Here is a 26,141-nt window from a genome sequence, read left to right as displayed (position 1 = left end):
AAAACATGGAGTTGGAAAGAGAAAGCCAATAGGAAAAGCTCCTGCAGCGACCAATGGGGGGGAAAAGCAGAGTCGGAGCTTCTAGCCTATCGGCGCCTAGAATACAACTTCGTCCCGCCCCGTTTCCGTGGCGACGGCGCCTCAACCGGAAGCAAGGCCCAGAAGCACCGGAAGTGTGTCCGAAGAGCGCCTGAGGAGGGAAAAAGGAAAGATGGAGCGCCGGTTCCCTGCGGCGGCGGCCCTCACGGTTCTCCTGTCGCTGCTGGTCTCCCTCCCGAGGCTGCTGCGATGGAGACCCCGCGCAGGAGGAGGAGAGGCCGAGGCCTCGCCGCTTTCCTTGGCTCCGGAGGCCCTGAGCGGCCTGCAGGGTGAGGCCAGTCTCTCAGGAGGCGCCTTGACTCTTGCCTCTTTAGCCTTGTCCTGTCTAGTTTGTTTTACGGCCTTCATTTATTAATACAGTAGAGTCTCACTTATCCAAGCTAAACGGGCCGGCAGAAGCTTGGATAAGCGAATATCTTGGATAATAAGGAGGGATTAAGAAAATGCCTATTAAACATCAAATTAGGTTATGATTTTACAAATTAAGTACCAAAACTTCATGTTATACAACAAATTTGACAGAAAAAGTAGTTCAATACGCAGTAATGTTATGTTGTAATTCCTGTATTTACGAATTTAGCACCAAAATATCACGATATGTTGAAAACATTGACTAGAAAAATGGCTTGGATTATCCAGAGGCTTGGATAAGTGAGGCTTGGATTAGTGAGACTCTACTGTAATAATAATAATGATGATAACTTTATTTTTATACCCCGCCTCTACCTTCCCAAAGGGGACTCAGGGCGGCTTAGGTAAAGGTAAAGGTTTCCCCTGACGTTAAGTCCAGTCATGTCTGACTCTGGGGGTTGGTGCTCATCTCCATTTCTAAGCCGAAGAGCCGGCGTTGTCCATAGACACCTCCAAAGTCATATGGCCGGCATGACTGCATGGAGCGCCGTTACCTTCCCACCGGAGCGGTACCTATTGATCTACTCACATTGGCATGTTTTCGAACTGCTAGGTTGGCAGGATTACATGGGGCCAAGTCCGAATAAAAACAATAGCAATATAAAACGCAACAATAGACAAAAGACATGCACAATTATAAAAATTTAAACATTAGCCAATAAAAACAAATGACAAGAACTAATAAAAAACATGGATTAAAACAGAGAGGTTGTGAAAGTAGACTGGGTAAGGTGCACCATATAAATATTGTAAACACGAGGTGACTGATAAAGTGCTGCAAATTTTTGGAAGTGCAAATTGGGATGGGAGTAGACCTTGTGTCTATGTCAAGTTGCCACGACTTTCAGAAGAGCCCTTAAAACATGTCTATGTGCTCAGGCTTTCAATGAATAAATGGCAAAGACAACGTGGACTGATTTTGGCTATAGCATGAGGCTTCTTGGATGAATGGATCTAATCTTTTGTTAAATCTTTTATACTTTTATATTGTATTTATAATTTTAACTGTTTTATATACTGTGTGTTTAACTGTGTATAGGGCATCGAATTGTTGCCATTTTGTATGCCGCCCTGAGTCCCTTCGGGTGAGAAGGGCGGGATATAAATATTGGAAATAAATGACAGTAGAGTCTCACTTATTCAAGCCTCGCTTATCCAAGGCATTTTTGTAGTCAGTGTTTTCAATATATCATGATATTTTGGTGCTAAATTCGTAAATACAGTAATTACAACATAACATTACTGTGTATTGAACGACTTTTTCTGTCAAATTTCTTGTATAACAAATTTGCTTATTTATTGGTTGTACGTTTGTGAGGCATCTAATGATTGCCTACTTATAAGTCACTCTGAGTCCCCTTCGGGGTGAGAAGGACGGGGTATAAATGCAGGAAATTAATTAACTAATTAATTAAAAGCATATACAATCACAGCAGTCCCTGAGAATCTTAAAAACCTGCCTGAATAAAAAGGTTTTAACCTTCTGCCTGAAGAACAGCGGGGAGGGGGCCGTTCTTGCTTCCTTAGGAAGAAGGGTGTTCCAGAGTCGAGGAGCATTTGCCACCAAGAAGGAAGGCCCTTTCGCTCGTTCCCACCACTTGAACTTGAAATGAAGGTGGGACCGAAAGAAGGGCCTCCTGAAAATCTCCAGGCCTGGGCAGGTTCATACAAGGGGGTGCAGTTGGCCAAATAGCCTGGACCTGAACCGTCTTTTTCTTCCTTTTCCTTTCCACAGTTTACCGGCTGGTGACCTACATCTTTGTCTATGATGACCCCCTTTCCTGGCTATGTGGCATGATCATCACCTGGTACTTTGCCGGCAGCTTTGAGAAATCGGTGGGCACTGCAAAACACAGCCTCCTCACCGTGGCCTTTGCCGTTGCTGCGGCCCTGCTCTACCTCCTCCTCTCGCCCGCCTTGGCCAACCTGTTGGAGGCAGCAGATGCCACAGGGTTTGCACCTGTGGCTTTTGCTATGCTGGCGGCCTCCATCGCCCGCTCCCCGTTGAGGAACACACTGCTTTTGGGGTTCAATGTCCGGGTGGCCCTCGTCCCCTGGGTCCTGCTTGGCGTAGCCTGGTTTGCCCTGCTCTCTCCCTTCCTGGCAAACCTTTGTGGCATCTTGATTGGGAACCTCTGTATCCTTTACCATGGATTCCCACAAAAGTGGCAGGGAGAACTGGTCTCATGCCAGGACTGGGTGTATATTCACAGGACTCCCAAAGAGCTATGCATGTCAGACTGTGTGTGACCCATTGGTCTGTATAGCTATGAGAATTATACAAGTAGATTAGCAGCAAAGACGACAGTGGGAGATTAGGAGGAATGTCATTTTGTAGATGTCTGGGGAGAAGGGAAATTTGGACCACAAGGTCTGCCCTTGAACCTGTCCACCCTATCTGGTAAATAATCTGCGCCAGTACTTTGAATGCAACTCAGTAAAGCCGGAGACAAAAAAACTCATACAAAATGGGTGCTCTATGCCAGTTAGGAGTCTGTTGTGGTGCAGTAACGGTTGTTTCTGGATCCATTTAAGTTGCTGAATATTCTTCATTCGCTCCTTAGCGTCATGGGGTCAGGCATAGGAATGTCTTCCTTTCCAGTCGCAGTTCTTTTCCTTATCCTGCTGCCAACGTCAAGACGGTTATGGCTTCTGCTCACGAGTGGATCTCCCTGAATCAGCCGCCTCTTGCCTGGATCAGAAGATCCCTTTCCGACTGCTGAAGAGAATCCCAGCCCTCCAGTATGTTCCAGGGTCCCTAGCGGAAAGAAGAGCCTCCCAGACCCGGAAGTAAGTGTGCAACCCCTGCTTAAAGAGAATTGTGTGTCTATTGTATTTCTTTAGCTGTTGGATTCTATCTCTTATTATCCTTAACCATTGGCCCTGCTGGCTGGAGATGCTAGGTTAGGGATGCAGAGTCTCTAGAAAAGTAAGGAAATTACGGCAAATAACAATACTATTTTTTTAACCAGAGAGAACACTTTTCTAGGAATCTCTAGGTCCACCGTCATGACTCTTGCAGTCAACCTCCACTGGATGTTGACCCTAGAGTTGTCCTGGAGGACCTAGAGATTCACCCAAGGCTGGTGGGGACGAGACAGAAGGCCTTCTTGGTGGTGTCACCCCAGCTCTGGAACTCCCTCCCCAGGGAGATTAGATTAGTCCCCACACTGTCTGTCTTCCGCAGGGACTTGAAAACCTGGATGTTCCAGTGTGCATTTGAATGACAGTTCAGTCCCTGATCATATCTGCCCGGTCCTAATTTACTGATAAGGTTTATTCAGCATTTTACTCCAGTCCCAGCCCTACAGTCTGTATTTTGCACAAGTCCCCGCCATGCCCATCTTATTCCTGGTTACTGGTTGTCGAGGTTGGTTTGATGCTTTTTTTTAATGATGTTTTATACTTTGTTGCTGCTATTTATTCAACAGCTGTGAGTCCATGGACTGTAATAAAGTATCAGAATACTTTGTTGGTTTTAAATTGTTTTAATCAGATTGTTTACATTATATTATATGTTACTATGTTTTTAATTGTATCTTAGCTTGGAAATTTTGTTTATGCTGGGCTTGGTCCCCATGTAAGTCACCCTGAGTCCCTTTGGGGAGATAGTGGCGCGATATAAAAATATTATTATTATTATTATTATTATTCCTAGAGAAGTAGTCAATGGGAGTCTGTGGTCAGCCTACAGGGTTTGAATTTCTGACACACTGTGATTGTGTTGGCTGATGAAGTCACACTCGCTCAACCTGAGAGCAAACTTGACGAAATCTTTAGAGTCAGTTTTGTGCAGTAGTTGTAAATGTTTGACTAGGACAAACAATTTTAAGACAAGTCTGGAGGGCCATCTGTCAGATGCCCTATGTGTTCCCGCCCGGCATAAAGGGTAAGACTGGATGGATCTGGGGATCTCTTCCAACAGGAGACATAGGTTCACGTTTCTGCTCAGAGAGTGAGGTTGTGCAAGTCACTCTGATCCTTAGAAGGAGGCAAAGACAAACCTCTTCTACCCAAATCTTGCCAAGAAAACCCTGTGATGGGGTCACCATAAGATGGAAATGACTTGAGGGGACACATGAGCAACTCATTACTTGCCTACTCTCTTCTCTCCAGGATAAACCCAGTGCTTGGCTCTTACCCAACACAGAGCTATCAAGCCCCTCCTCCTTCTGCCTTCTTTGCTGTCCCTCCGCAGCACCCCAACACTCATCCCTTAACTTCAAGGTTCCCGGTCCCAGCAGGTCCTTCACAGCTTCCAACCGCCAGTGCCTTTGGAGTGCCGGGTGCCCAGAACCATTTCCACGCTCCACCGGGATCCTTCTCCTCTACTCCGCATCTGGGTGGGTCAGACTCATGGGCATCTGCGGGGAGAGACGGCTCCAATGCCCACCAGACCCCGGAACTGACAGACTCTTGCCAGGTTCATGTTGGCTGATCTGTAGGAAGCTCAGCTCCCTGCGTCATGCCAGAATTCAGATGAGAACTTCCACTGAAACTGTTTCTAAAAAGGCTTCAAGGTGCTAAATGAGTCCGACACCCCTGAGAAGCTGGACTCTCTTCTACACTTGGTGGCTTCTCATGTGGACCGAACGAGGATGATTTCCTTTGACTCTTTGTCTCTATTCTGTTTGGGCAACCTAAAGCCCAAGTATGGGGTCTCTGCTGCCTTCTTACCAAAGCTTACACGTGGATATTTTATATCTGTTTGAATTTCTGATCAGGTGATTAATATGTTCCGTTTTTACTGTACCTTTTTATATCTGTATGTTTTGATTTTTTAAAAACCCTCTGTGAAATCCGTAACATATGTCTGTTATGTCTAAATGTATTTGTTTGCCAGATGTGGGTGGCAACACACATACACCCCTGCTTCCAAGAATCACACCTGGGATTGCTCACATTTAAATGCTTACAAACAACCATCCCTGGTTGCTCTTGTAAAGCCTCTCAGGTCACGAATATTTCTTCCCATTTGTTGGACACACCTTTTGGAGTATTACAGTACTTTTGAAGTATTATAGCCTCACCAGATGGGAGGTGTAGTCCAAGGATGAAAAGAAGACTTTTCCAAGCTCTCATTGGGAGATCCAGCACAGCAAGGGAACGGGGGCAAAAGCAGTGTTTATATAGAGCATAAAATGCCATGACTAATATCCGTTTCTTGATCTTTTATCCACCAGTCATTAAATACTACACCTAACTGCCCATATCTGCCTGGCACATCACATCAGCATGTGTTGTTGTGCCCCATGTGATGCCAGATGCCTTTCTGCTGCAATTTTGGCTGGTCTGAGAACTGTTTTTATTGTTGGAATTGGGAGTTTTAGGGGACTTAGGTTAGGGGAAGCAAACTAGTGCAACTTCAGCAGTTCCATTGCCCACAATTTGTCAACTTAAAGCCTGAAATAACACACTACTTTCAGATTTTTATTACTTTAAGTGATACATACACATGGGGCTAGTATTTGCACTTTTGTTTATCTACATCAGACAAAATATATCCAAACTAAGCATTTTCTTGCTCCTCCAGTGCAACCTTATGGTAGGTATTCTTGGGCTGGAAGGCCTTTATGGTTTGCTATTATCTGAGATTTTGCGTATCCATGTAAAGTCCAGATACGTATTTGTATTGCACGTATTTCTATGCAGAATTATATCCCAGATTATTTTAGGATGTGGAAATACCAGGTGAAAACACACTGTGCACTTTGAAGCATAAGACACCCTGCCCCAGATTTCCAGTTTTACAAAAATTGTGTCCTTTATGGAGCTGGGACTAAGGGGACTAAGCCACTAGTAGTTGTTTTACAAAGGAAATGCACAGATACATCCCCATGCAAACCTTCATCCCCGAGGGCTCCCTTCCACCAGTCCCATCTCCAGCTGCTTTTTAAGGGAAAAGCTGGGACTTGATCCATGAAACCAATGGCGCAACTCGAGGGAAAGCAGCCAACCGATCCTTAATTTTCACCTTTGGCTCCTCCTGGCTTTCCCCAGAGGCTGGAAGGATCCCTTCCAAGTAAACCTGTTGATTCTCTCCCAGGCAAAGAAAGGGTCCCCCTGCAATCATCTAGCAGGAGAGAGAAAAAATGAGATGGCGGAGGGAGGGAAGAAGAAGGAAGAAAAGGGAGGATGGAGAAAATGAGGAGGAGGAAGAAGAGGAAGGGAAATAAGGGAGGAGGAGGAAAAGTAGGAAGAAAAAATGACAAGAAGAGAAGGAAGAAGAAGAAAGAGAAGAAATAAGAGGAAGAAAAAAAGAGGAAGATAGTCCGAAGCCAATTTAATAATAATTTCAATAATTATGTACATGTTTGTGTATGCTGAACCTTCAGGAAGCAAAGGAAACCACTCTCTCAGCCACTCAGGTGGGCAACATTTAATTGTGGGTTTCTGGCTAAGGGATACCTGTAATAAAATCCTGTGTTTTTTGCTGGCTTGGCGGCATTGTTAATGCCAAAACAGCTGGCAAATAGCCAAACCGTTTAGGATTTTATAGGTAACAACCAGCACTTTGTCTTTAGCCCAGAAGCAGACCAGCAGCTCCTTGTGCAAAACCTCAGTTAGTAAACTGGTTGCCAATCTCTGAACTAACCGTAGCTTCCAAACTATCTTCAAAGGCAGCCCTACATGGAGAGCATTGCAGTAGTCCAAGTGGGATGTGACTAAGGCAGATCAGACATCTCAAGGTACGGACACAACTGGTGCACAGGCTTTAACTGTACGAAGGTGCTCCTAACCACCACCGAAACCTGGGGTTCCAAGGTCAGCGGTGAGTCCAGGATCAGACTACAAACCTGCGTTTTCAGGGGGAGTGTAACCCCATCCATCACAGGCTGTAACCCTATACCCTGTTCTGCCTTGTGATGGCCAGGAGTACCTCTGTCTTGTCCAGATTAAGTTTCAGCTTGTTGACCCGGTTTAGGATCAGAGAGCATCTTTGCCTTTTGTTGGAAAGGAGTAGAGTTAAATGTCATCTGTTTAAATGTGACACTGAACTCCAAAACTCTGGACGATCTCTCCTAGTGGTTTCATGTAAATGTTAAACAGCATGGGGGACAGAATTAAACCCTGTGGGACCCCACATCCCAGGGAGTCAAACAGGAGCCCCCCAGCACCATTATCTGGGTCTGCCCTTCCAGGAAGGACGAGCCATCGCAGAACAGTCCCCCCTGACCCCATTCCAGAGAGATGGACCAGAAGGTACCATGGTTGATGGTATTGAACGCCGCTGAGAAGTTCAGGAGAACCAGCAGGGACACACTCCCCCTGTCTAGTTCTCTTCATAGATCATTCAGCAAGCCTCAGTTCCATAACCAGGCATGAAACCAGATTGAGATGGATCCAGATAATCACTTTCATCCAAGAAACTTTGGAGTTGTGAGGCCACCACCTTCTCTAGAACCTTGCCCAGAAAAGGAAGATTTGACACTGGCCTATATTTATTCAATTGAGTGGGATCCATTGCTGGTTTCTTTCATAATGGTCTTACTACTGCCTCCTTGAATTTAATTGGCATTATGCCTTGGGTCAAGGAATTACCTGGAGGGGTTCCTTGAGTTCAGCTGTTTCCGCACACGTTGAGTCCGAGGAGGAAGCAAAGTGGCACCCAGTTTGGGAAGTTACAGTCCACCGAAGGACTTCTGGCTTTGCGGCTGGAAGGCAATATCACACGCCTCTGTAAGCATTTTTACTCCCTGTTTTGTCTATATTTTATTTATTTATTTATTTACAGCATTTATATTCCGCCCTTCTCACCCCAAAGGGGACTCAGGGTGGATCACATTACACATATAGGCAAACATTCAATGCCTTTTAACATAGAACAAAGACAAACAAACATAGGCTCCGAGTGGCTTCGAACTCATGACCTCCTGGTCAGAGTGATTCATTGCAGTTAATTGCAGCTGGCTTGCTCTCCTGCCTGCGCCACAGCCCGGGCCCGGGTTATTTCCTAACCTTTACTCTTTTGTTGCACATACTAGTTCCGTGCCAATGAGATTATCCCCTCTTTTCTGTGGTATTTGAGATACTCAAAGAATCTTATCTCCACCAAACTCCGCTCCTTTAACCTTTCCTCATAAGTTATGTTCTCCAACACGCTTATCATCTTTGTTGCCCTTTTGTGAACCCGCTCCAATTAGTCTCTATCCTTCTTCAAACGAGGCACTCGAAAAAACCAAGCCAAACTTTGATCTTGCAATGAAGGCAATCCCTTCTTATTTACCGTGATTTTCCTCCGATCCAAGAGCCCAACATTCAGTTCCAGGAGATGCGACATAAGAAGGGTCAGGAAGGCAAACGGGTTGAGCGGAAGTAGCGGTGGGCGCTGATTCGGCCAGTTGGATCAGTGCAAAATCCATTGGTGTTCCCGAGGAATGAACTATCTTGGCAACTGAATGTGACTGTTCCAAAGAAGCATCTTTTGAATGCAGAGCAAGCTTTACGGTGTATAAGGAAAAGTTGCTACAATGAGGGAAAGAAAGGAAAGGACGTGAAAACAAAGGCCATTCAGAAACTGCAGAGTTTGTAAAACAGCAGATGCATCCCTCTTGTTAAAAATTAATTAGAAGTCATTTTATAGTTCTGCCATAAAGTCAGCATTTGCACTATTAACCAGTAGCAAGAACAAAAGGAGATAATGGAAAAGCAAGCATATTGCTTTGAATGCACAGCTTGGCAGAGTTGTTTTTGGACAACATGTTCCAACCAAAGACCATAGAACTTGGAGAGACCCTTTGGAAATGTAGTTATTCAAACAGCTTTGAATTTGGATCAAGACCATAGACTTTCCCTGGCATATGTAGAGATTTCTGGTGCGGTTTATGGCATGAGTTCTGACACTTCTGGTGTGATTTAATACCATGATTCATGATGTGTTTTAACCACATGATTTACTGCATGATTTATGCCATGAGTTATTTCACTTTGTATAGCTATTATGATCATTCACAACACAGGTTCATATCCTGTTTCGAGTCAGTTGTTGTTGCGCATGTATTCAGATTGTGTGCCATTATCCAACCCACGAATGCACTGCCCAGTTTCATTATGCCGATGCTGTTTCGCCAACTCACCCGGGCGCTACGCATTTCCCGGCGGTCAGCACCCAGTTCTCCGCAATAAGGCTTCCGTCGCAAACGGGGACCCCGTCTTCCATCAGCCGGACCACAAACGGCCAGTCCTTGGGGCTGCTGGGCTTGCGAATTACGCCAGTAATGACCGACAGCAAGGATGTTGGCCTCACCAGGCACAAGTCCTTATAATCTAATGAAGAATTAATATTAATTGCATTAAGCATCAATGGAGTGGAGCACAGCATGCAAACGCTTCAAAAGAGGAGGCCCCAAACCCGCAACGTTTGACAGCTCTGGCTGTTTTTTTTTGGTTTTTTTTTTTTTTGAGAACTACAACTCCCAGATTCCCCTTCATGCAGGTAGAATCTTATAATACAAAAAGTGACCGTTCCCAATTTCTGGGCTGTTGTTGCCCACACTATTCTTTTCCAAGAACGATGGGCAGCAGAGTCCAACAACACGGGGAAAGCTGCTTAGTTCTTATTTCATCTATCTAAGGACCAGGTTTTGAGGAATCTTAATTGAGAAATGGGGGGTGACCTTTTATTTTCACACTGTTTACATCCACTGCGACTTTGTCCCGAGCTTCCTGAAAGCCATGGATCATTTCTTGAGCCACAAACTCAGGCCGGAGCTTTGAGTCATGGATTTTGTTGCTGAATTTCAGGAGGAATTTGGCTCTGAAAGGCCCGGGCCTGAAGGGAAAACCAAAATCATGGAAACCATCAGCAAGATTATATTCATACTTCTCTTGCCAGCCATTCTGAAGTCTTTGAGGTCTCAATGCCCTCATGGTTCCCCCTCCCAGACACCGACAACTTTTATTAATTGTCACAAACAACACATTTTGGCCCCAGCCTTTCTAAAATATAGCAGCCCAAAGTGTGTCATACAAAAATGATCATTCATAGAATTTGAATGCATTTGCTGCATTTTTGTGGCAAAACCACTTCTGAGGATTCCTGACATAAGAAAGTCCTATGAAGCTGCCATAAGTTGACAGGCAACTTGAAGGCAGAGAACGTGCATATATGCTTAAAAGATAAATAAGGAATGATCATAAAAATGTAAAACACCAAAATTATTATGATACCAACTCCAATCCCTGGACAAATGATTTCCGGTACTGCGGTTTCAAGGCACTCTTTGGAAAGGCGTCATCAATCTGGAAGAAAAGTCAAGATGTGAGTAACTCCCTACTCAAAATAGGCAACAATAAATACTTATGAATTGCCAAGGCAGGTGACCTTTGGATAGAAACATTTACTGTCATACTGTCCATTCAGTTTTAAAATGCATACTACCGTATATCCCCAATGTTGCCCAGTTGTCAGTTATTAAAAATGAACCAAGAAAGGATCTGGAGCAAGCATGGATTTGTTCTTTAGGGCCATAGGAGGCATTATAATACAAGTCAGGGCCAGAAAATTGGATTTCACTTGACGGCACACAACCAACAAGACAAAATCTGCCTCCCGTTCATATCATAAACATTCAGAATTCTGTCCAAGGTGCTGGATCCATTTGGAGATTTGCATTGAACGCCTTGGAGAACGGCTTTCAAGTTTGGACTCAGAGTGGATTGACTGCCTTGTCACGCAAGCTATGGGTTTGGCTTCTTGGAAAGTCACGTTTCCAATCCCGGCAAACTCAGATGACCTGCCGTAAGAACAGAGAATTCCTTTCCAGGGATTGCATTGTGAAAAGAGGACCTTTGGACTATCCACTCCCCACTTAGCTCCCGAGTTGAACAGGAGAAAGTGAGGTCAACAGCTGTTTGCACTGGATAAGAAAAAGCAGCTGAGAACAACCTCGGTTGACCCTGGGGTCTGGAATGGGACTAAACAGAGTCCCTGTCCCGCCACAAAATGCACCTTTTGCAGATAGAGAGCCATCTCGTTTGCTGGGACATGTCATCCAAAAAGAGCTTTCCTAAAGTTCAGCACAGTTTCTCTAAGAGTTTGTTGTCGCATGTTCGATCTGAGAGGCCACAAAAGTTGGTCCAGGTGGGCCTCAGGCATAGAATCATAGAATCATAGAATAGTAGAGTTGGAAGAGACCTCATGGGCCATCCAGTCCAACCCCCTGCTAAGAAGCAGGAAATCGCATTCAAAGCACCCCCGACAGATGGCCATCCAGCCTCTGCTTAAAAGCCTCCAAAGAAGGAGCCTCCACTACGGCATCACAAACACTTGCCTTCCACTGTCAATGTTTAATACAAATCCCAGGATGGCATAGCATTGAACCGTGGCTATTAAATGAGAGATGAGTTCATTCAAAGAGGAGCTCCTGAAGCAGCTTCCCCTTTGGCTTTGGCTCAGTGCTAAGATGACCATATTGCGTGAATCTAATGCTCGCCTTCATTTTGACCAGGTCATTTAGCCTAAAAAGGTGAGCATTAAACTCGAGTAAACAGAGTATATCAGGATATATTGTTGTCGTTTGCTGCGGCGCTCAGGCAAAGTTGACTTTGGACTGCTGAGGCTGCATGACAGGGTTGAGCACGAGGTTGTTTGCCTGACATTATCTAGGAAAGAAAGCAAACCTCCCCTTTGTTGTTGGTGACCGTGTGGGGCAGCAGTGTCACGCAAGGCTTGCAGCCGGTGGCGAAATCCTACCCTGGATTGCAACCGTGAACCTGGAATTGCCCAAGGTTTGCCTCAAGGCCTTTCCTTGCCTTGTTGTCATGCTTGACCCTGGCCTCTTGCTCTCCTGCTTTTCCTGGCTTTGGGTCAATAGCAGATCTTGCCATTTTTTTTCTTTTCCCCCTTCAGGAATGGGTTTTCTTCAAGTGCTGGATTGTGAGCTGCTGGGTTGATAACCTATTCAACCCATCTAATCCTTTTTCTAAACCCCGTAAGTCCAAACAAAATGCAAGCGAAAGAGCATGTCAGTAAAAAACAGCAATAACACTATGTAACACAATTTTTGTTCCTGTGTTATAAATGTCATTTCCTAATTGGGTCTATCATAAAAACATGGGGACAGTTGATTAAACTGCCCAAGCGCTAGTTTTTCAATTAATATCTGATAGGTAAAAGGTAAAGGTAAAGGTTTCCCCTGACATTAAGTCCAGTTGTGTCCGACTCTGGGGGTTGGTGCTCATCTCCATTTCTAAGCCAAAGAGCCGGCATTGTCCATAGACACCTCCAGGTCATGTGGCCGGCATGACTGCATGGAGCGCCCTTACCTTCCTGCTGGTGCAGTACCTATTAATCTACTCACATTTGCATGCTTTCGAACTGCTAGGTTGGCAGGAGCTGGGGCTAACAGCGGGCGCTCATTCCGCTCCCAGGATTTGAACTTGGCACCTTTCGGTCTGCAAGTTCAGCAACTCAGCACTTTAACGCACTGTGCCACCAGGGGCCCCAATATCTGATAGAGTCTCAACCAATTCAACAGAGGGTGGTGGTGAATTTTCTGGGCTGTCTGGCCATGTTCCAGAAGCATTCTCTCCTGACATTTCACCCATATTTATGGCAGGCATCCTCAGAGGTTGTGGGGTCCGTTGGAAACGAGGCAAGTGGGGTTTATATATCCGTGGAATAATGTCCAGGATAGGAGAAAGAACTCTTGTCTGTTGGAGGCAAGAGTGAATGTTGCCATTGGCCAGCTTGATTAGCATTGAATAGCCTTGTAGCTTCAAAGCCTGGTTGCTTCCTGCCTGTAGGAATCATTTGTTGGGAGGTGTCAGCTGGCCCTGATTGTTTCCTGTCTGGAATTCCCCTGTTTTCTGAGTGTTGCTCTTTATTTACTGTCCTGATTCTAGAGTTCTTTAATACTGATAGCCAGATTTTGTTCATTTTCATGGTTTCCTCCTTTCTGTTGAAATTGTCCACATGCTTGTGGATTTCAATGGCTTCTCTGCGTAGTCTGACAAGGTGGTTGTGAGAGTGGTCCAGCATTTCTGTGTTCTCAGACAATAAGCTGTGTCCTAGTTGGTTCATCAAGTGTTCTATGGATGACTTCTCTGGTTTATTTATTTATTATTTATTTATTACATTATTATAATATTACTAGCTGTGCCCGGCCACGCGTTGCTGTGGCGTTGTTTGGTGGTGTTGGTGAGAAATGGTTGAGGTAGTGGTGGTATTGAATGTCTGTTGTATGGTTGTCTTTATGTTTAGTATGCACACTGAAGTGGATCATATGGCAGCGTGGAGTCAAGATAATCCAGTTCAAAGCAGATAATATAAGATTCTAAATGGGTTATATAGCTGTTTGGAAGGGCCTTGAGTCTACACTGCCATATAATCCAGTTAAAATCTGATAATTTGTGGAAGAGGCCTAAGTGAGGCCTAACTGTGCCTGTCCCCTGGGCTGAGTGAGTTGCTAGGAGACCAAGTGGGTGGAGCTTAGCCTTCAAACTGGCAGCAATTGGATAAAAACTATTATTCCTCTCCCTGTAATTAGGACTTTATTTTTCTTTTCTTTTTGTCGTATCAACCTAGAGCCGTGAATGATGGGTTGTGTTGTCAAATTTCGATGTTGGGGGGCCTGTAGTTTTGTTGGTTTGCCCGCAGCCGTGATGCCATCACTCTTTTATATATAGAGATAATGGTTGGATAAGTCTGCAGTGCCTTTCATGTTCCTTTCATGTTCTGGATGGTCTATGTAATTAAATATTTGGAACAGGAAAAGACGTATTAGTGGATTTTTTGCTCTTTATTGGCGTGGAAAATTGTGGGGCCGAGAGCGCATGGCTCCCTTGAGCTCACCTTCTGCGGGTTTCCATGATGGTCAGGCCACTGCTTGTCTCTTCTCCATCAACAATGGCATGAAAGTGTCCGCTTACCAACCTCCAGAGGAGACTCAAAGGCAGTCTATTCCTCTTGCTGAACAGTTCTTCCTAACGTTTTGGTGGAATCCCTTTTCCTACAATTCAAACCCGTGGCTCCGTTGTGTCCCAGTCTCTGGAGCAATGGGACATCCTTCCAAATATTTAGTCATGACTATCATTCACGCCTTGAACTTCTCTTCTCCAAGCCAAACACCCGCCTCAGAGAGATTCATAGTTTCTAGACTGAATAGCCATTTTGGTCAGCCTTCTCTATCATCGGAGCAAAATGATGCCAGTGTTGCGTAACAACTCTCTGTTGATTTTGGCTTGATGTTATGAAACACCACAGAAATGTTTATGCGGTCCACACAGTGTCTTCGTGGTATGTTACGGTTGCGTGGAAGTGCTTTGTTGTCCGATGCCTGCTTCATTTTCAGGTCAACAAATTGGTGGACGCCTACGTTTTTTGCTGGCTCTTTGTCAACCAGTTTGGAAGATGTGATGTATTGCCCTCCTGCAACCTGGAAGGTGAGTCATATGCTCTGGATTTCGAAGATCAACTCATGCCAGGCCCATTGAATGGTGCCAACTGGAACACACTTACAAAACCAAACAAGCTTTAGATTGGTGTTGATTTTAACATCGGTGCAAAGAGTGGGAAGGACAGCACCCTCCCAGTGAAGTTGGGCTGCAACTCCCAAGAAACCTTGCAGAGTTTTAATTCCAAATCCAAGCCAAATTCGAAGGCACGGACTAATCCTATTGATAGATTGGGCTCAATCATTGCATTCAACCCCGCCTCCCGAACAACAAGGGCTACAATTTGAAATGTCATTGTGGATGACCTTCCTGGGCATTAAATATTCTTATTATTAACAGTAGGCTATCATTATGTGAGTGTTGACGCCAATGAGGTGGCTATGAAAAATTGATCGCTTCCTGCAAGTGGATGTGCCTAAAGAGTCCATTGGAGGCCCCAGGTGTGACTAGAGGCAGGTGAGAATTATGGCATGAATAATAGAAATAAGAACTGTGTATTAACAAATGCGGACACGTCCCCTCCAAAAGGGGGAAATGCCGGCATCTGGGTGGATCCCTGTCGCCAAACCGTCTGCCGCTAGCTTCCTTCCCCTCAAAAGCGAGCCTTTTCTCAAGCTAATGAAGCTTCATTGCATATTCAAGAGCAAGCCATGGGTAAATATTTTGGGAAATACCTGACAATAATGTATTATCATTGGGGAACAACCCAAGCACCATTGGGTTGGCCTGTGAGGAGGCAGCCAAACTCAAAAGGGAACAGAAATAGCTAGGAATGGAAGTGGTTAGAACTGATGATGGTTAGAACTTGGAAAGACTTATGGGGTTTCTGTTTAGATACCTTGTTATCACTACTGTCATCATCCCATGTATTATAATTACTAGCATATATACCTAGCATTGCTTGTATACCATTGGGGCCACTGCCTGCCTACTCTCTCCCTTCTCCGGCTCTGAAATTGACTACTTTCTCCCTTCTCCAGCTCTGAAATGGACTGCTTTCTCCCTTCTCCAGCTCTGAAATGGACTGCTTTCTCCCTTCTCCAGCTCTGAAATGGACTACTTTCTCCCTTCTCCAGCTCTGAAATGGACTACTTTCTCCCTTCTCCAGCTCTGAAATGGACTGCTTTCTCCCTTCTACAGCTCTGAAATGGCCTACTTTCTCCCTTCTCCAGCTCTGAAATGGCCTACTTTCTCCCTTCTCCAGCTCTCCAGGAAATTGGCCGTTTTCTTTAGTCCAAACCCCTCAATGATTTTAAATTGGACCATTAAGGATCTTGCGTGCCATCTTTGGTCCATATCCATCAAGCCACAGAGAAGCCTTTGTGGTACAAACAGACAAACCAATATACATACCTATATATATGTATATGTATATAGAAGCTGTGGGTGGTTGGATCTATGGATAGGTAGTCCAACTGTACATAGAAATACAGGTTGTGCAAATATGGGTTGTGCAAAGTTTCAGAGCTCAAATAAACAGAGAAACCAGAAACCGTTTCCTGTATGTCTATCAAAAGCCTACTTAGGAACACTCTTAAATTACATTGTGAGCTTTATGAGATGAAGAATAGAATGAATACATTCTGTTCCAGGGTGGTTTTTTGTTTGCCCCCAAGAACTGATAATTATATGTCACTTTGTCTTAAGAAACAAATCTAAGCTGTGCGAGAAATGCAATCAGCCAGCAGGAATTAACACTCTGTTTTATAAGAAGAGAGGAAAGACAGCTGGCCTCGAATCCCATAGACATTTCAAGGGAGGCGACTCATAGATGGATTCCTGGCTCCACTTAGGTGCAGAACAGGAAGAGCTGAGATGAGCAAATATGAAAACCGTTTGGTGATTCCAACTGATGATAACCTATAAAGCTTCCCTCTGAGATTTCTATTGGTCTTTCTGCAGAAATCCGGGTATGATGAGCAATGAAAGCATCAATAGGTCCTGGAAATGGAGGAAGAGGCAAAGGCCAGCCAGGTCTGTTGAAGATAAACTCTGGAAATGGACTGCTGTCAGGCTTTTGTTTTGCCTATCAAAAAGATAGCAGGTGAAGGTACTCTCCCAAACGCTTGACTTATCCGATGAGTCTCCCTCCATCTTGTCCATCTCCTTGAATTGCTCTGCCTAGGACTGGTTGCAGGGTCATTACCCCAGGTGACATCTGCTTCCTTAGAATCACATTGGCCCTTTTAGCTGCATCATCACACTATCAAATCGTGTTCCGCTTGTCATCTACTCTAAGACTCCTGGATCCCTTCCACATGGCCTGCTTTGAAGCCAAGTCCCACCCATTTTATATCTGTGCATTTCAATTATTTCGACCTTGCGTTGCTCCTTGTTGAAATTCATTTTGCTAGTCTTGTTTTAATTCTCATCTGTTCAGGTCTGTTTAGATCCTGGTCCTGTCCTCAGGGGTATAAACAATCCCTCCTGTTTTGGTCCCATCTGGAAATCTGGTAAGCAATGCCTTTGATTATGATAATGTTTATTTATACTCCGCTTTTTCTCTTCACAAGGAGACTCAGAAGCAGCTATTCCATTGTTCCAAGTCACCCAAAGTCCAGCACCTTGGAGAGCTCCTGGAAAGCCTACAGTAAAACCTGGAATGGATTCCTTAACCTACTGACATGGGAACAACCAGCAATGTCTACACATTGAAGCAGGACCCAGCAAACTCATTTGTGCTTAATGGGAAACACATTAAAAATGGCACCTGGAAACAATCAGGGCATCGATCCCAAGCTATCAAGTCCCTCCAGGAAATATGAAACCCATTGACTTCTTACGTGTTGAAAAGGACTGATAAGTAGCACATTATACAACAGGGCATGGATGAAACATGATAGGTCCCATTCACAAGCCCATCATTTGTCTCTCTGTGGGCAGGTGCCTTGGCAGGGATGAAGCTGCCCAACCAGTTCAGGGTGTTTCTCCTACCACTAAGCCAAAGGTATTTGTGGTCTGAGTTAAAGGCAACATTATCTTGGATTGCAGATGTAGGAGATCTCTGATGGAAAGAAGCCATGCTTTTAGACCCGTCGTTGCTAATGGCCATCCAGTTGGCCATTAGCTATAATCCTTTGAACAATCACAACCATTTGTAAATAGCAACCCCCAAAAGTAACTTTCCCAAACTCCAGTTTGGAGTAAGGACCGAGGGCTCCCTCATCAGCAAAGGTGAGAGAGCATTACATTCAAACTTTATTGGAGTTTTCCAAGGTACTGAAACTATTTTATGGCTAGGGTTCAGCATATAGATCTCTCATTTAAAGCCCGTACTAAAACCCAGAGTAAGTTCATCACCCCTTTCACACAAAAATGTCAATGGTGCTTGGATTTGATAAAAATAAAGCATGTTAAATTTCAAACTTGAAAACACATCAAATCATAGACTTTTTCTATGTTGGTCTGTTTGTCTCAAACATGTCCTGTCACCAGGGCAGTGAATCCATTCTAGGTTTTAAGACAAACTTTCAGTGTGCCACAAGGAGAGGCAAGTAAGAAATACAATTATTATTATTATTATTATTATTATTATTCCCAAAACAATATTCAAGAGTTCTGCTCACCATATTCTCCAGCTTCAAGGCCTCCCTCCTGAAACTCTCGGAGGTCTGGTTGCTGTAACTTGAATGGAAGACTTCATTCAGAAGGTGAAAGGAGCCCTGGAAGTATTGGCTGGTTTCATTCCCATCAAGTAGAGCTGTTTCGACACGAGGAGACATCACATTGGGAGAAACCACTGCAAGGTTCCCTGGAGAAGGTGGTTTTATGCGTTTGAAAACTGTAGGCAGCCGAGAGGAAGAACTCCATTCAGCAACTGGACTTTTTGGAGGCATCTGTTTAATAGTTGTGGGTGAAGAGACAAAACTTGACCTAATAGCCAAAGTTGCCCAACTAGAAGATACCTGTTCTGTGTCTGTGGTCTGCTGCTGTGGAGAAAATGTGGAACGAGCAATTTGGGTTGGCCATTTTGAAAGAGATGAGTTGGCCGAGGGGGAGCAAGATGATTTCCATCCTGTTTTGGTGGGCAACAACGGTGAAGAAGCTCGGCTTAAAGATGTCAATTCAGTATCCATGACTAGCTTTTCTGGAGACACTGTGAAATGAGAGACGTGAGTTGACCATGGTAGGAAAGCTGAGAATGATCTAGATGATTTCCGTTTGGTTGTGGCAGCCCGTGATGGCGGAGAACGTTGTCTCGATGCTTTAGTTGGGCTCAAAGATGTTACAGTTGAGTTTGGAAAGAAAAGAGTCAGTTTCATCGGTGAATGTGCCCAACCAGAAGATGTCCGTTCTGTGCTTGAGGCCATCTTCTGTGGGGACACTTCAGTTGACAATGGAAGAAAAGATGAGGCGGCCAAGGAGAATCGAGACAATTTCCATCCTGCCGTGGTGGCCAACACAGGTGAAGAAGTTTGACTTGAAGACATCCATTTAGTGTCCATGGTCAGCTTTTTGGAAGACACTGTGGAGCGAGATACTTGGGTTGACCATGGAGAAAAAGATGAAGTGGCCAAGGATGATTGAGACAAGGCCCATGCTCTTGTGGTCGTCACCCATGTTGGAGAATTTTGTCTCAATGCTTTAGTTGAGTGTAGAGATGTAACAGCTGGGTCCATTGAGCTCAACTTGATGGGTGAAGTTGCCCAACCAGAAGATGTGTTGGTGGTTATTTTATGCTGAGACACCATAGAACGAGAGACTTGGGTTGACCATGGTGGAGAAGATGGGGAAGCCGAAGAGGATCGAGATGATATCCATGTTCTTGTGGTAGTCAACCATGTTGGAGAACTTTGTCTCAATGCTTTAGTTGGGTGTAGAGATGTAATAGCTGGGTCCATTGAGCTCCACTTGATGGGTGAAGTTGCCCAACCAGAAGATGTGTTTGTGGTCATCTTGTGCTGAGACACCATAGAACGAGAGACTTGGGTTGACAATGGTGGAGAAGATGGGGAAGCCGAAGAGGATCGAGATGATATCGATGCTCTTGTGGTAATCAACCATGTTGGAGAACTTTGTCTCAATGCTTTAATTGAGTGTAGAGATGTAATAGTTGGGTCTATTGAGCTCATCTTGATGGGTGAAGTTGTCCAACCAGAATATGTGTTTGTGATCATCTTGTGCTGAGACACCATAGAACGAGAGACTTGAGTTGACCGTGGTAGAAAAGATGAAGCGGCCGAGGAGAAATGTGGTGATTTCCATCCTGTCGTGGTGGTCAACAGAGGTGAAGAAGTTTGTCTTGAAGACATCCATTTGGTGTCCATGGTCACCTTGTTTGGCGACAATGTGGAACGGGATACTTGGGTTGATCGTGATAGAAAAGATGGGGCAGCCAAGGAGGATTGAGACGATTCCCATGCTCTTGTGGTGGTCAACCATGTTGGAGAACTTTGTCTCAATGTTGTACTCGGAGATGTTGGTTTCCAGCCCTCATCAGGAGGCGACAAAGGCAGAGGTGGCTTTGGCTGCCATGGAGGAGCATTGTTTTTACTCTGAGACGAATTCTGTGGTACCGTTGATGTGTGGTGTTCCATTTGATGGGATACTGACGCATTCATAGTTTGAGCCAAAGTCCTCGCAAAGCTTCCGTTGGGTTGTTGGGTTGGGCCTATTGAGACCTGAGTTTGCCCACTGTATCTGAACGTGAGACTGGAGAACTCTGTTGTGGCAAAATATGAAAAACAAAGGAACTCATTCATTCACCCACATATTGCTTTTCATCAGAGGAACAAAGAGAAACATACAAACAATGCTGCTATATTATAGCTGCCTTCTGTGGAATCCTGTGATTTGTAGACTGAGATGCTCTGGTTAAACATTCTAAGTATCCCCCCCAACGTTTGGATTATGTTCCTTCCAACAACCAAGGAGATGGCCAAAACATCCCCAAAAACACGTGGTGCTGAGTTCAAATGCATTTCTGCTCTTACCTAGGAAATACCGCAGCAACGTGATTGTGGTGGCAACCAACATCAGGAGAAGGAACCCACTGAAGGCTTCAATGCAGCAGAAGCAACACCGCAGGGACCTTTGCTTCGGCTGCAAGAAATAAAAACAGAGGGAATATATCTTATTTCAGTCCATCCTTCTCTGGATTTGACTTTGATGTCCTCAGAGTTACCTGTTTTGGGACTACAGCTCCCAAAATCCTCCAGCCTAAAGGTTCTGAGAGCTGTCATCCAGAAGAAGGTACTTTTGTCTCCATGATATGTTGTTTTGCCATGTCTTTTGCCTTCTCTGCCCTGGAGTGTGGGTGCCTCTGTCTCACCAAACTATAAGTCCCAGGATTCAATTGCACTGAACTTTGATGGACCATACAGTCCACTTCAGAGTTACAGAACATTGTCTTCAATGCCAGTATAACTTTACTCCAGGGGTCCTCAAACCTTTTATTTGTATTGATGGTCCCTCAGATTGTTGGGGGGCCAGACTATGATGAAATAGTCCACAATTAGGATTGTTGTCAAGTCGTTTCAGGCCAACCCTAAGTCTAAAGTTTAGGACAGAGGCCAGGGAAAATAAGGGCCTTAGTTTGGGGACCCCTGATCTAGACGATCTCATAAGACCATAGGTAAGCAAAGAGACCTCCAAAGACCATCTAGATCAGGGGTCCTCAAACTTTTAAAGCAGAGGGCTGGTGCACAATCCTTCAGACTGTGGAGGGGCCAAATTATCATTTGGAGAGAGAGAAAAACAAACAAATTCCTATGCACACTGCACATGTCTTCTTTCTGGTGCAAAACAACAACAACAATGAAAGAACAATACAATATTTAAAAATGAAAACAATTGTAACCAACATAAACCTATCAGGATTTCAATGGAAAGTGTGGGCCTGCTTCTGGCCAATGAGATAGTCAAGTGAATTAGGATTGTTGTTGTTGTGTGCCTTCAAGTCATTTCAGACTTTGGGCGAGCCTAAGCCTACAATTATTTATTTATTCATTTAATGCATTTATTTATTACATTTATATACCGCCCTTCTCACCCTGAATATATATATATGTGTACATACAATATATTATATTATTAGCATAGCATAATATTAGCATTATATATTACTATATTGAACTATACCACTTTACTGTAATATTATATGTAATATATAACATATAATTAATATTATTATATGGTATTATTAATAATATTATATTGTATAACATTATAATATTATCAATATTATATGTATATACAATATACATATATTATTAAAAATGATATAAAATATTACATTATAAAACTGAGGGTGGGGGGCAGGTAAATGACCTTGGAGGGCTGCATCCGGCCCCCAGGCCTTAGTTTGGGGACCCCTGCACTATACTGTAATATTATATGTAATATATAACATATAATTAATATTATTATATGGTATTCGTATTAGTATTATATTGTATAACATTATAATATTATTATCAATATTATATGCAAATACAATATATTATTAAAAATGATTTTAAAATATTATATTATAAAACTGAGGGCGGGGCCAGATAAATGGCCTTGGAGGGCCGCATCCGGCCCACGGGCCTTAGTTTGGGGACCCCTGATCTAGATGGTCTCATAAGACCATTGGTAAGGAAAGAGACCCTCAAAGGCCATCTAAATGATCTCATAAGGCTATCAGAAGACCATAGATAAGGAAGCGGACCCTCAAAAACCATCTAGGTGGTTTCATAAGATGATAGGTAAAGAAAGTGACCTCCAAAAGCCATCTAGATGGTCTCATAAGGCCATAGCTAAGCAAAGAGACCTTCAAAGACCATCTAGACGATCTCATAAGACCATAGGTAAGCAAAGAGACCTCCAAAGACCAGATAGACTTAGGTCAACCTTAGGGTTTAGGACAGGGGCCAGGTCAATGACCTTGGAGGGCTGCATCCTCCCCATGGGCCTTAGTTTGGGGACCCCTGCTTTAAGGATATCTAACTAACTTTTTAAATAGATACTTCTCATAATCATAATACCTTTTGGTAATAGACCTGCGCCATCTGCGAAGGAGAGCACCGGGAGATCTGTCCAGAAGAAGGATTTGGCTGAGATGAAGCAGCACTGAAAGACAACACACTGAGGTAGGCATTTCTGGAAAGAAATGTCCAAAGTCAGCCTTTGAAGCACAGTAAATTAAGAGATTTCTAATTAGAAACGCAAATGTATCCACAGTCCCCCTAGAATAATAAGGCATTACCCTGAAAAAATCAGAGGTCTAAATACCTTAAAGGCACCCAATCACATCTCTAGATGGTCTAGCGTTGGCTGGAGTCTCTTAAATTGGTGAGAACCTGTTCCAGATTCTAATGTTAAAGGGGACATCAACGAACCTGTCCCCTATCTGCCCTCCAAAGGGCATTGGACAGGGAATTTAAAGTTTGGACCAAAACCGAGAGCGGACACAAGAGTTCAGAGAAGACCTTACCTTGATCCGAGTGAGGAAGATGCAAACACAAGCTGGGAACAATCTCCACCGTCTGTTCTTGCGTCGGATGCCACAAAACTCCCCAAAACAATGGACAGAGCCTCTTAACGCTGGGCTTGGTCCGAACCCTTGATTCAAACCAGATGAGGTCATTCTGGCCACAAAAGCCACCTGTGTGTTTGTGGCTCTGCTGTTTGTCCAGGACCAGGTGTCTCGCACCAAACAATGCCGAGAGCCGGACAAAGGAAAGTCGGCATGGCGGAAGGAGTCATCCTGCGAGTTCTGGGTCCTAGAAGAGCGGGCCGATCAGATTTGCAGATGACTTCCCTCATTCTGGATACTATCCTCCTCTAGATGCAGCCTAGAATCGTATTGGCCTTTTTAGCTGCAGCCTCACAGTCTTGGCTCATGTCTGGTTTGTGGTTTACTCAGCCTCCTGGCTCCCTTTCACATGGACTGTCTTTAAGCCCGGTCTTTCCCATCCTATATCCGTATATTTCATGTACCATATATTTCTCTCTGTTGGTGTTCATTTTGTTAATTTGGGCTTTCTATTCTGGGCCCCAGTGGCGAAGTGTGTTAAAGCTGAACTTGAACAAGTTCAAGCCCCAGGAGCAGCGTGAACAGTTTGAAAACATGCCAGTGTGAGTAAAATCTTGTAATGACCATGCCTTGTTTTAGAAAAAGGTCTCTGGTTCTTATAACAAATTTGGCTATATTAGGGTCAACAAGGGAGACTATAACATCTACATGCTTTGGATCATTATCTAAATATTCAGCCGTATCTATGTCAGAAAGAAACAGCCCCCCTGGTAAGACTTTTTCCAAAAGCCCTAGCACATGAGTTTTGCTGTCTTCCAAACCGGCCAGCTTTCCTGGTTTGGGGACTTTGATAAACACCAGCTTTTTTGGGTCAAGAACCAAATTCCAGTTTTCAATAAGATGTCCTTTGCCATTGAAAATTTGTTCACAGTTTTGCTGTTTTGTTATGGGTAATGTGGATCCGTCAGCTGTCTCTGTCTTTTCCGGGGACATATTCTCCTTCGCCCCCTTCCCGATGATTTCCTGGTTAATCCAGTGGGTTTGTGTTGCCATGTTGATCTTTTGGTACCCTGGATTTGCTGGTCTGGAGCTGTCTACTTTGCCTTGTCCAGAGGCGCTGTTTCTTAGTTTCGAGGTACTTTTTTTTACTTTTCCTCCTACTCATTGCAGTGGGTTTTGAGGATGGGATTAGTGCAAATAATTTCTTTAAGCCTCGTTTGTAATTCCTAGATTGTCTTGGCTGAGTACTTGTGGTTTTTTGTTTCGCCTCCTTTTTAGTATTTATACCTTTTGCCATGCCCTTGTGGATGTCTGTTTCTGTAGAGAGCTTGGTTTTATCCACTTTTGTTGGTATTGTTTTTATATCCCTGGGGTGAGGAGTAGCTGGACCCTGTCCAGTGGCGACTGAAGTGTTTGAAGCCATCGACATTTTAGGGGCATCACTGTAACTCCGGCCTTCTAGCACCTCAACTTTAATTATTTTTGCCAAAGTGCTCAGGAGCCCCGTGCTTTCCTGTAGATATTTCTTGCTTGTCTGCAGGTCATTTGAGAGAGCAGAAAGTGAGTAGATTAATAGGTACCGCTCCGGCGGGAAGGTAACACTGCTCCATGCAGTCATGCCTATGGCCACATGACCTTGTAGGTGTCTACGGACAACGCCGGCTCTTCAGCTTAGAAATGGAGATGAGCACCAACCCCCAGAGTCAGACATGACTGGACTTAACGTCAGGGGAAACCTTTACCTATTCTGGGCAAACTTCAGCCCTCCAGGTGTTTTGGACTACAACTCCCACAATTCCTAACAGCCTCGGATCCTTTCCTTTCCCCCCTCAGCTGCTTAAGAGGCTGAGTTTTTTTTGGGCTCTATGGCTATGTTCCAAAAGTATTATCTCCTGACCTTTTGCCCACATCTGTGGCAGGAGAGAACGGTACTGGAACATGGCCACACAGCCCAGAAAACTCACAGCAACCCAGTGATTCCGGCCACAAAAGCCTTCGACAACACATTGTTTATCTTTCAAACTGCCGGTCTTTGTGATTCAGATGGGCACCTCCATGGAACCAGTCGCCTCACTTCCGAGGCCTTGATATTATCTGTAATAACAGAGATATTAATGATTAGTTCAGGACACCTCTCCCATTAAACACCTCCTGGAAGTAGGGACAGATGGGTAGCTTGTTCTTCCTATTTCGCTGGAAACCAAACCCCGTCATTTTGGTTGCCTTTCCAATTTGAACGGCTTTGCCCAGAACTGGACATGGGGTTATTCCGGGTGAGAAGTGGGACCCGGACTTCCCTCAATCTCAAAATATTCCGATCGCATTGGCCTTTTGGGCCGCCACATGACACTCTCGACCCAACATGGAAGGGAAGCATAACCCTTGGCAAGAAAACCTTCCGATAGCATCGCTTGCTCAGTGCAACCTGCTTCGCCATTTCCGCTTCTGCCTTGCTTGTCAATTGAAGCTCATTCGCCTTCTGGAGGCGTATATTAAAGATGTGTTGAGCGCCGGATAAGCAGTTTTAATTGGCCGACATGTATAATTCATTGTAAGCCATTGCCAAACACATAGGCGTGCATGTACACGCATGTGTGTGTCAAACTACACGTCCCGGATAAACTCAGGATTTTATTTTTAGTAGGGCAATGAATCCGCTCCAGGTTTAGACCAAGCTTAAAGGGCCTTTGCTGATCCCATGAAACTCTTATCTCAGTGGCAGATATGTTTTTTCCTATTTTATTTTTTAATTACTTTACTTATTATTATTATTATT

At 44.3% G+C, this 26,141-nt stretch overlaps 2 protein-coding genes across 5 annotated transcripts; one reads left to right on the top strand and one right to left on the bottom strand.

Moving 5' to 3' along the window:
* Positions 1-141: 141 nt before the first annotated feature.
* Positions 142-18,289, top strand: rhbdd2 (rhomboid domain containing 2). Of its 4 annotated transcripts, none has more exons than XM_062960275.1 (5): positions 142-368; positions 2,246-2,647; positions 3,150-3,300; positions 14,805-14,895; positions 17,421-18,147. In XM_062960275.1, the coding sequence occupies exons 1-5, from the start codon at positions 212-214 to the stop codon at positions 17,499-17,501; spliced, it is 882 nt and encodes a 293-aa protein (XP_062816345.1). In that variant the 5' UTR covers positions 142-211; the 3' UTR covers positions 17,502-18,147. The 4 variants fall into 4 exon arrangements, with proteins under 4 accessions (XP_062816345.1, XP_008120882.1, XP_062816346.1 ...); XM_062960276.1 differs by lacking the exon at positions 17,421-18,147 and adding an exon at positions 15,888-16,399 and having other exon boundaries at positions 144-368; XM_008122675.3 differs by lacking the exon at positions 14,805-14,895 and having other exon boundaries at positions 143-368; positions 17,421-18,289.
* Positions 5,934-26,141, bottom strand: LOC103281329 (mucin-2). The gene is made up of 9 exons (XM_062960266.1): positions 22,875-26,141; positions 20,841-20,949; positions 18,474-20,569; positions 10,685-10,752; positions 10,128-10,282; positions 9,588-9,777; positions 8,738-8,976; positions 8,053-8,165; positions 5,934-6,583 (listed from the first exon to the last, which is right to left on the bottom strand). The coding sequence occupies exons 1-9, from the start codon at positions 22,896-22,898 to the stop codon at positions 6,404-6,406; spliced, it is 3,174 nt and encodes a 1,057-aa protein (XP_062816336.1). The 5' UTR covers positions 22,899-26,141; the 3' UTR covers positions 5,934-6,403.

Source organism: Anolis carolinensis, unplaced genomic scaffold (genome assembly GCF_035594765.1).
Source record: "Anolis carolinensis isolate JA03-04 unplaced genomic scaffold, rAnoCar3.1.pri scaffold_7, whole genome shotgun sequence".
Lineage (NCBI taxonomy): Eukaryota > Metazoa > Chordata > Lepidosauria > Squamata > Dactyloidae > Anolis > Anolis carolinensis.
Note: the sequence above shows the minus strand (reverse complement) of the source record. Positions and strands in the feature narration are given on the sequence as shown.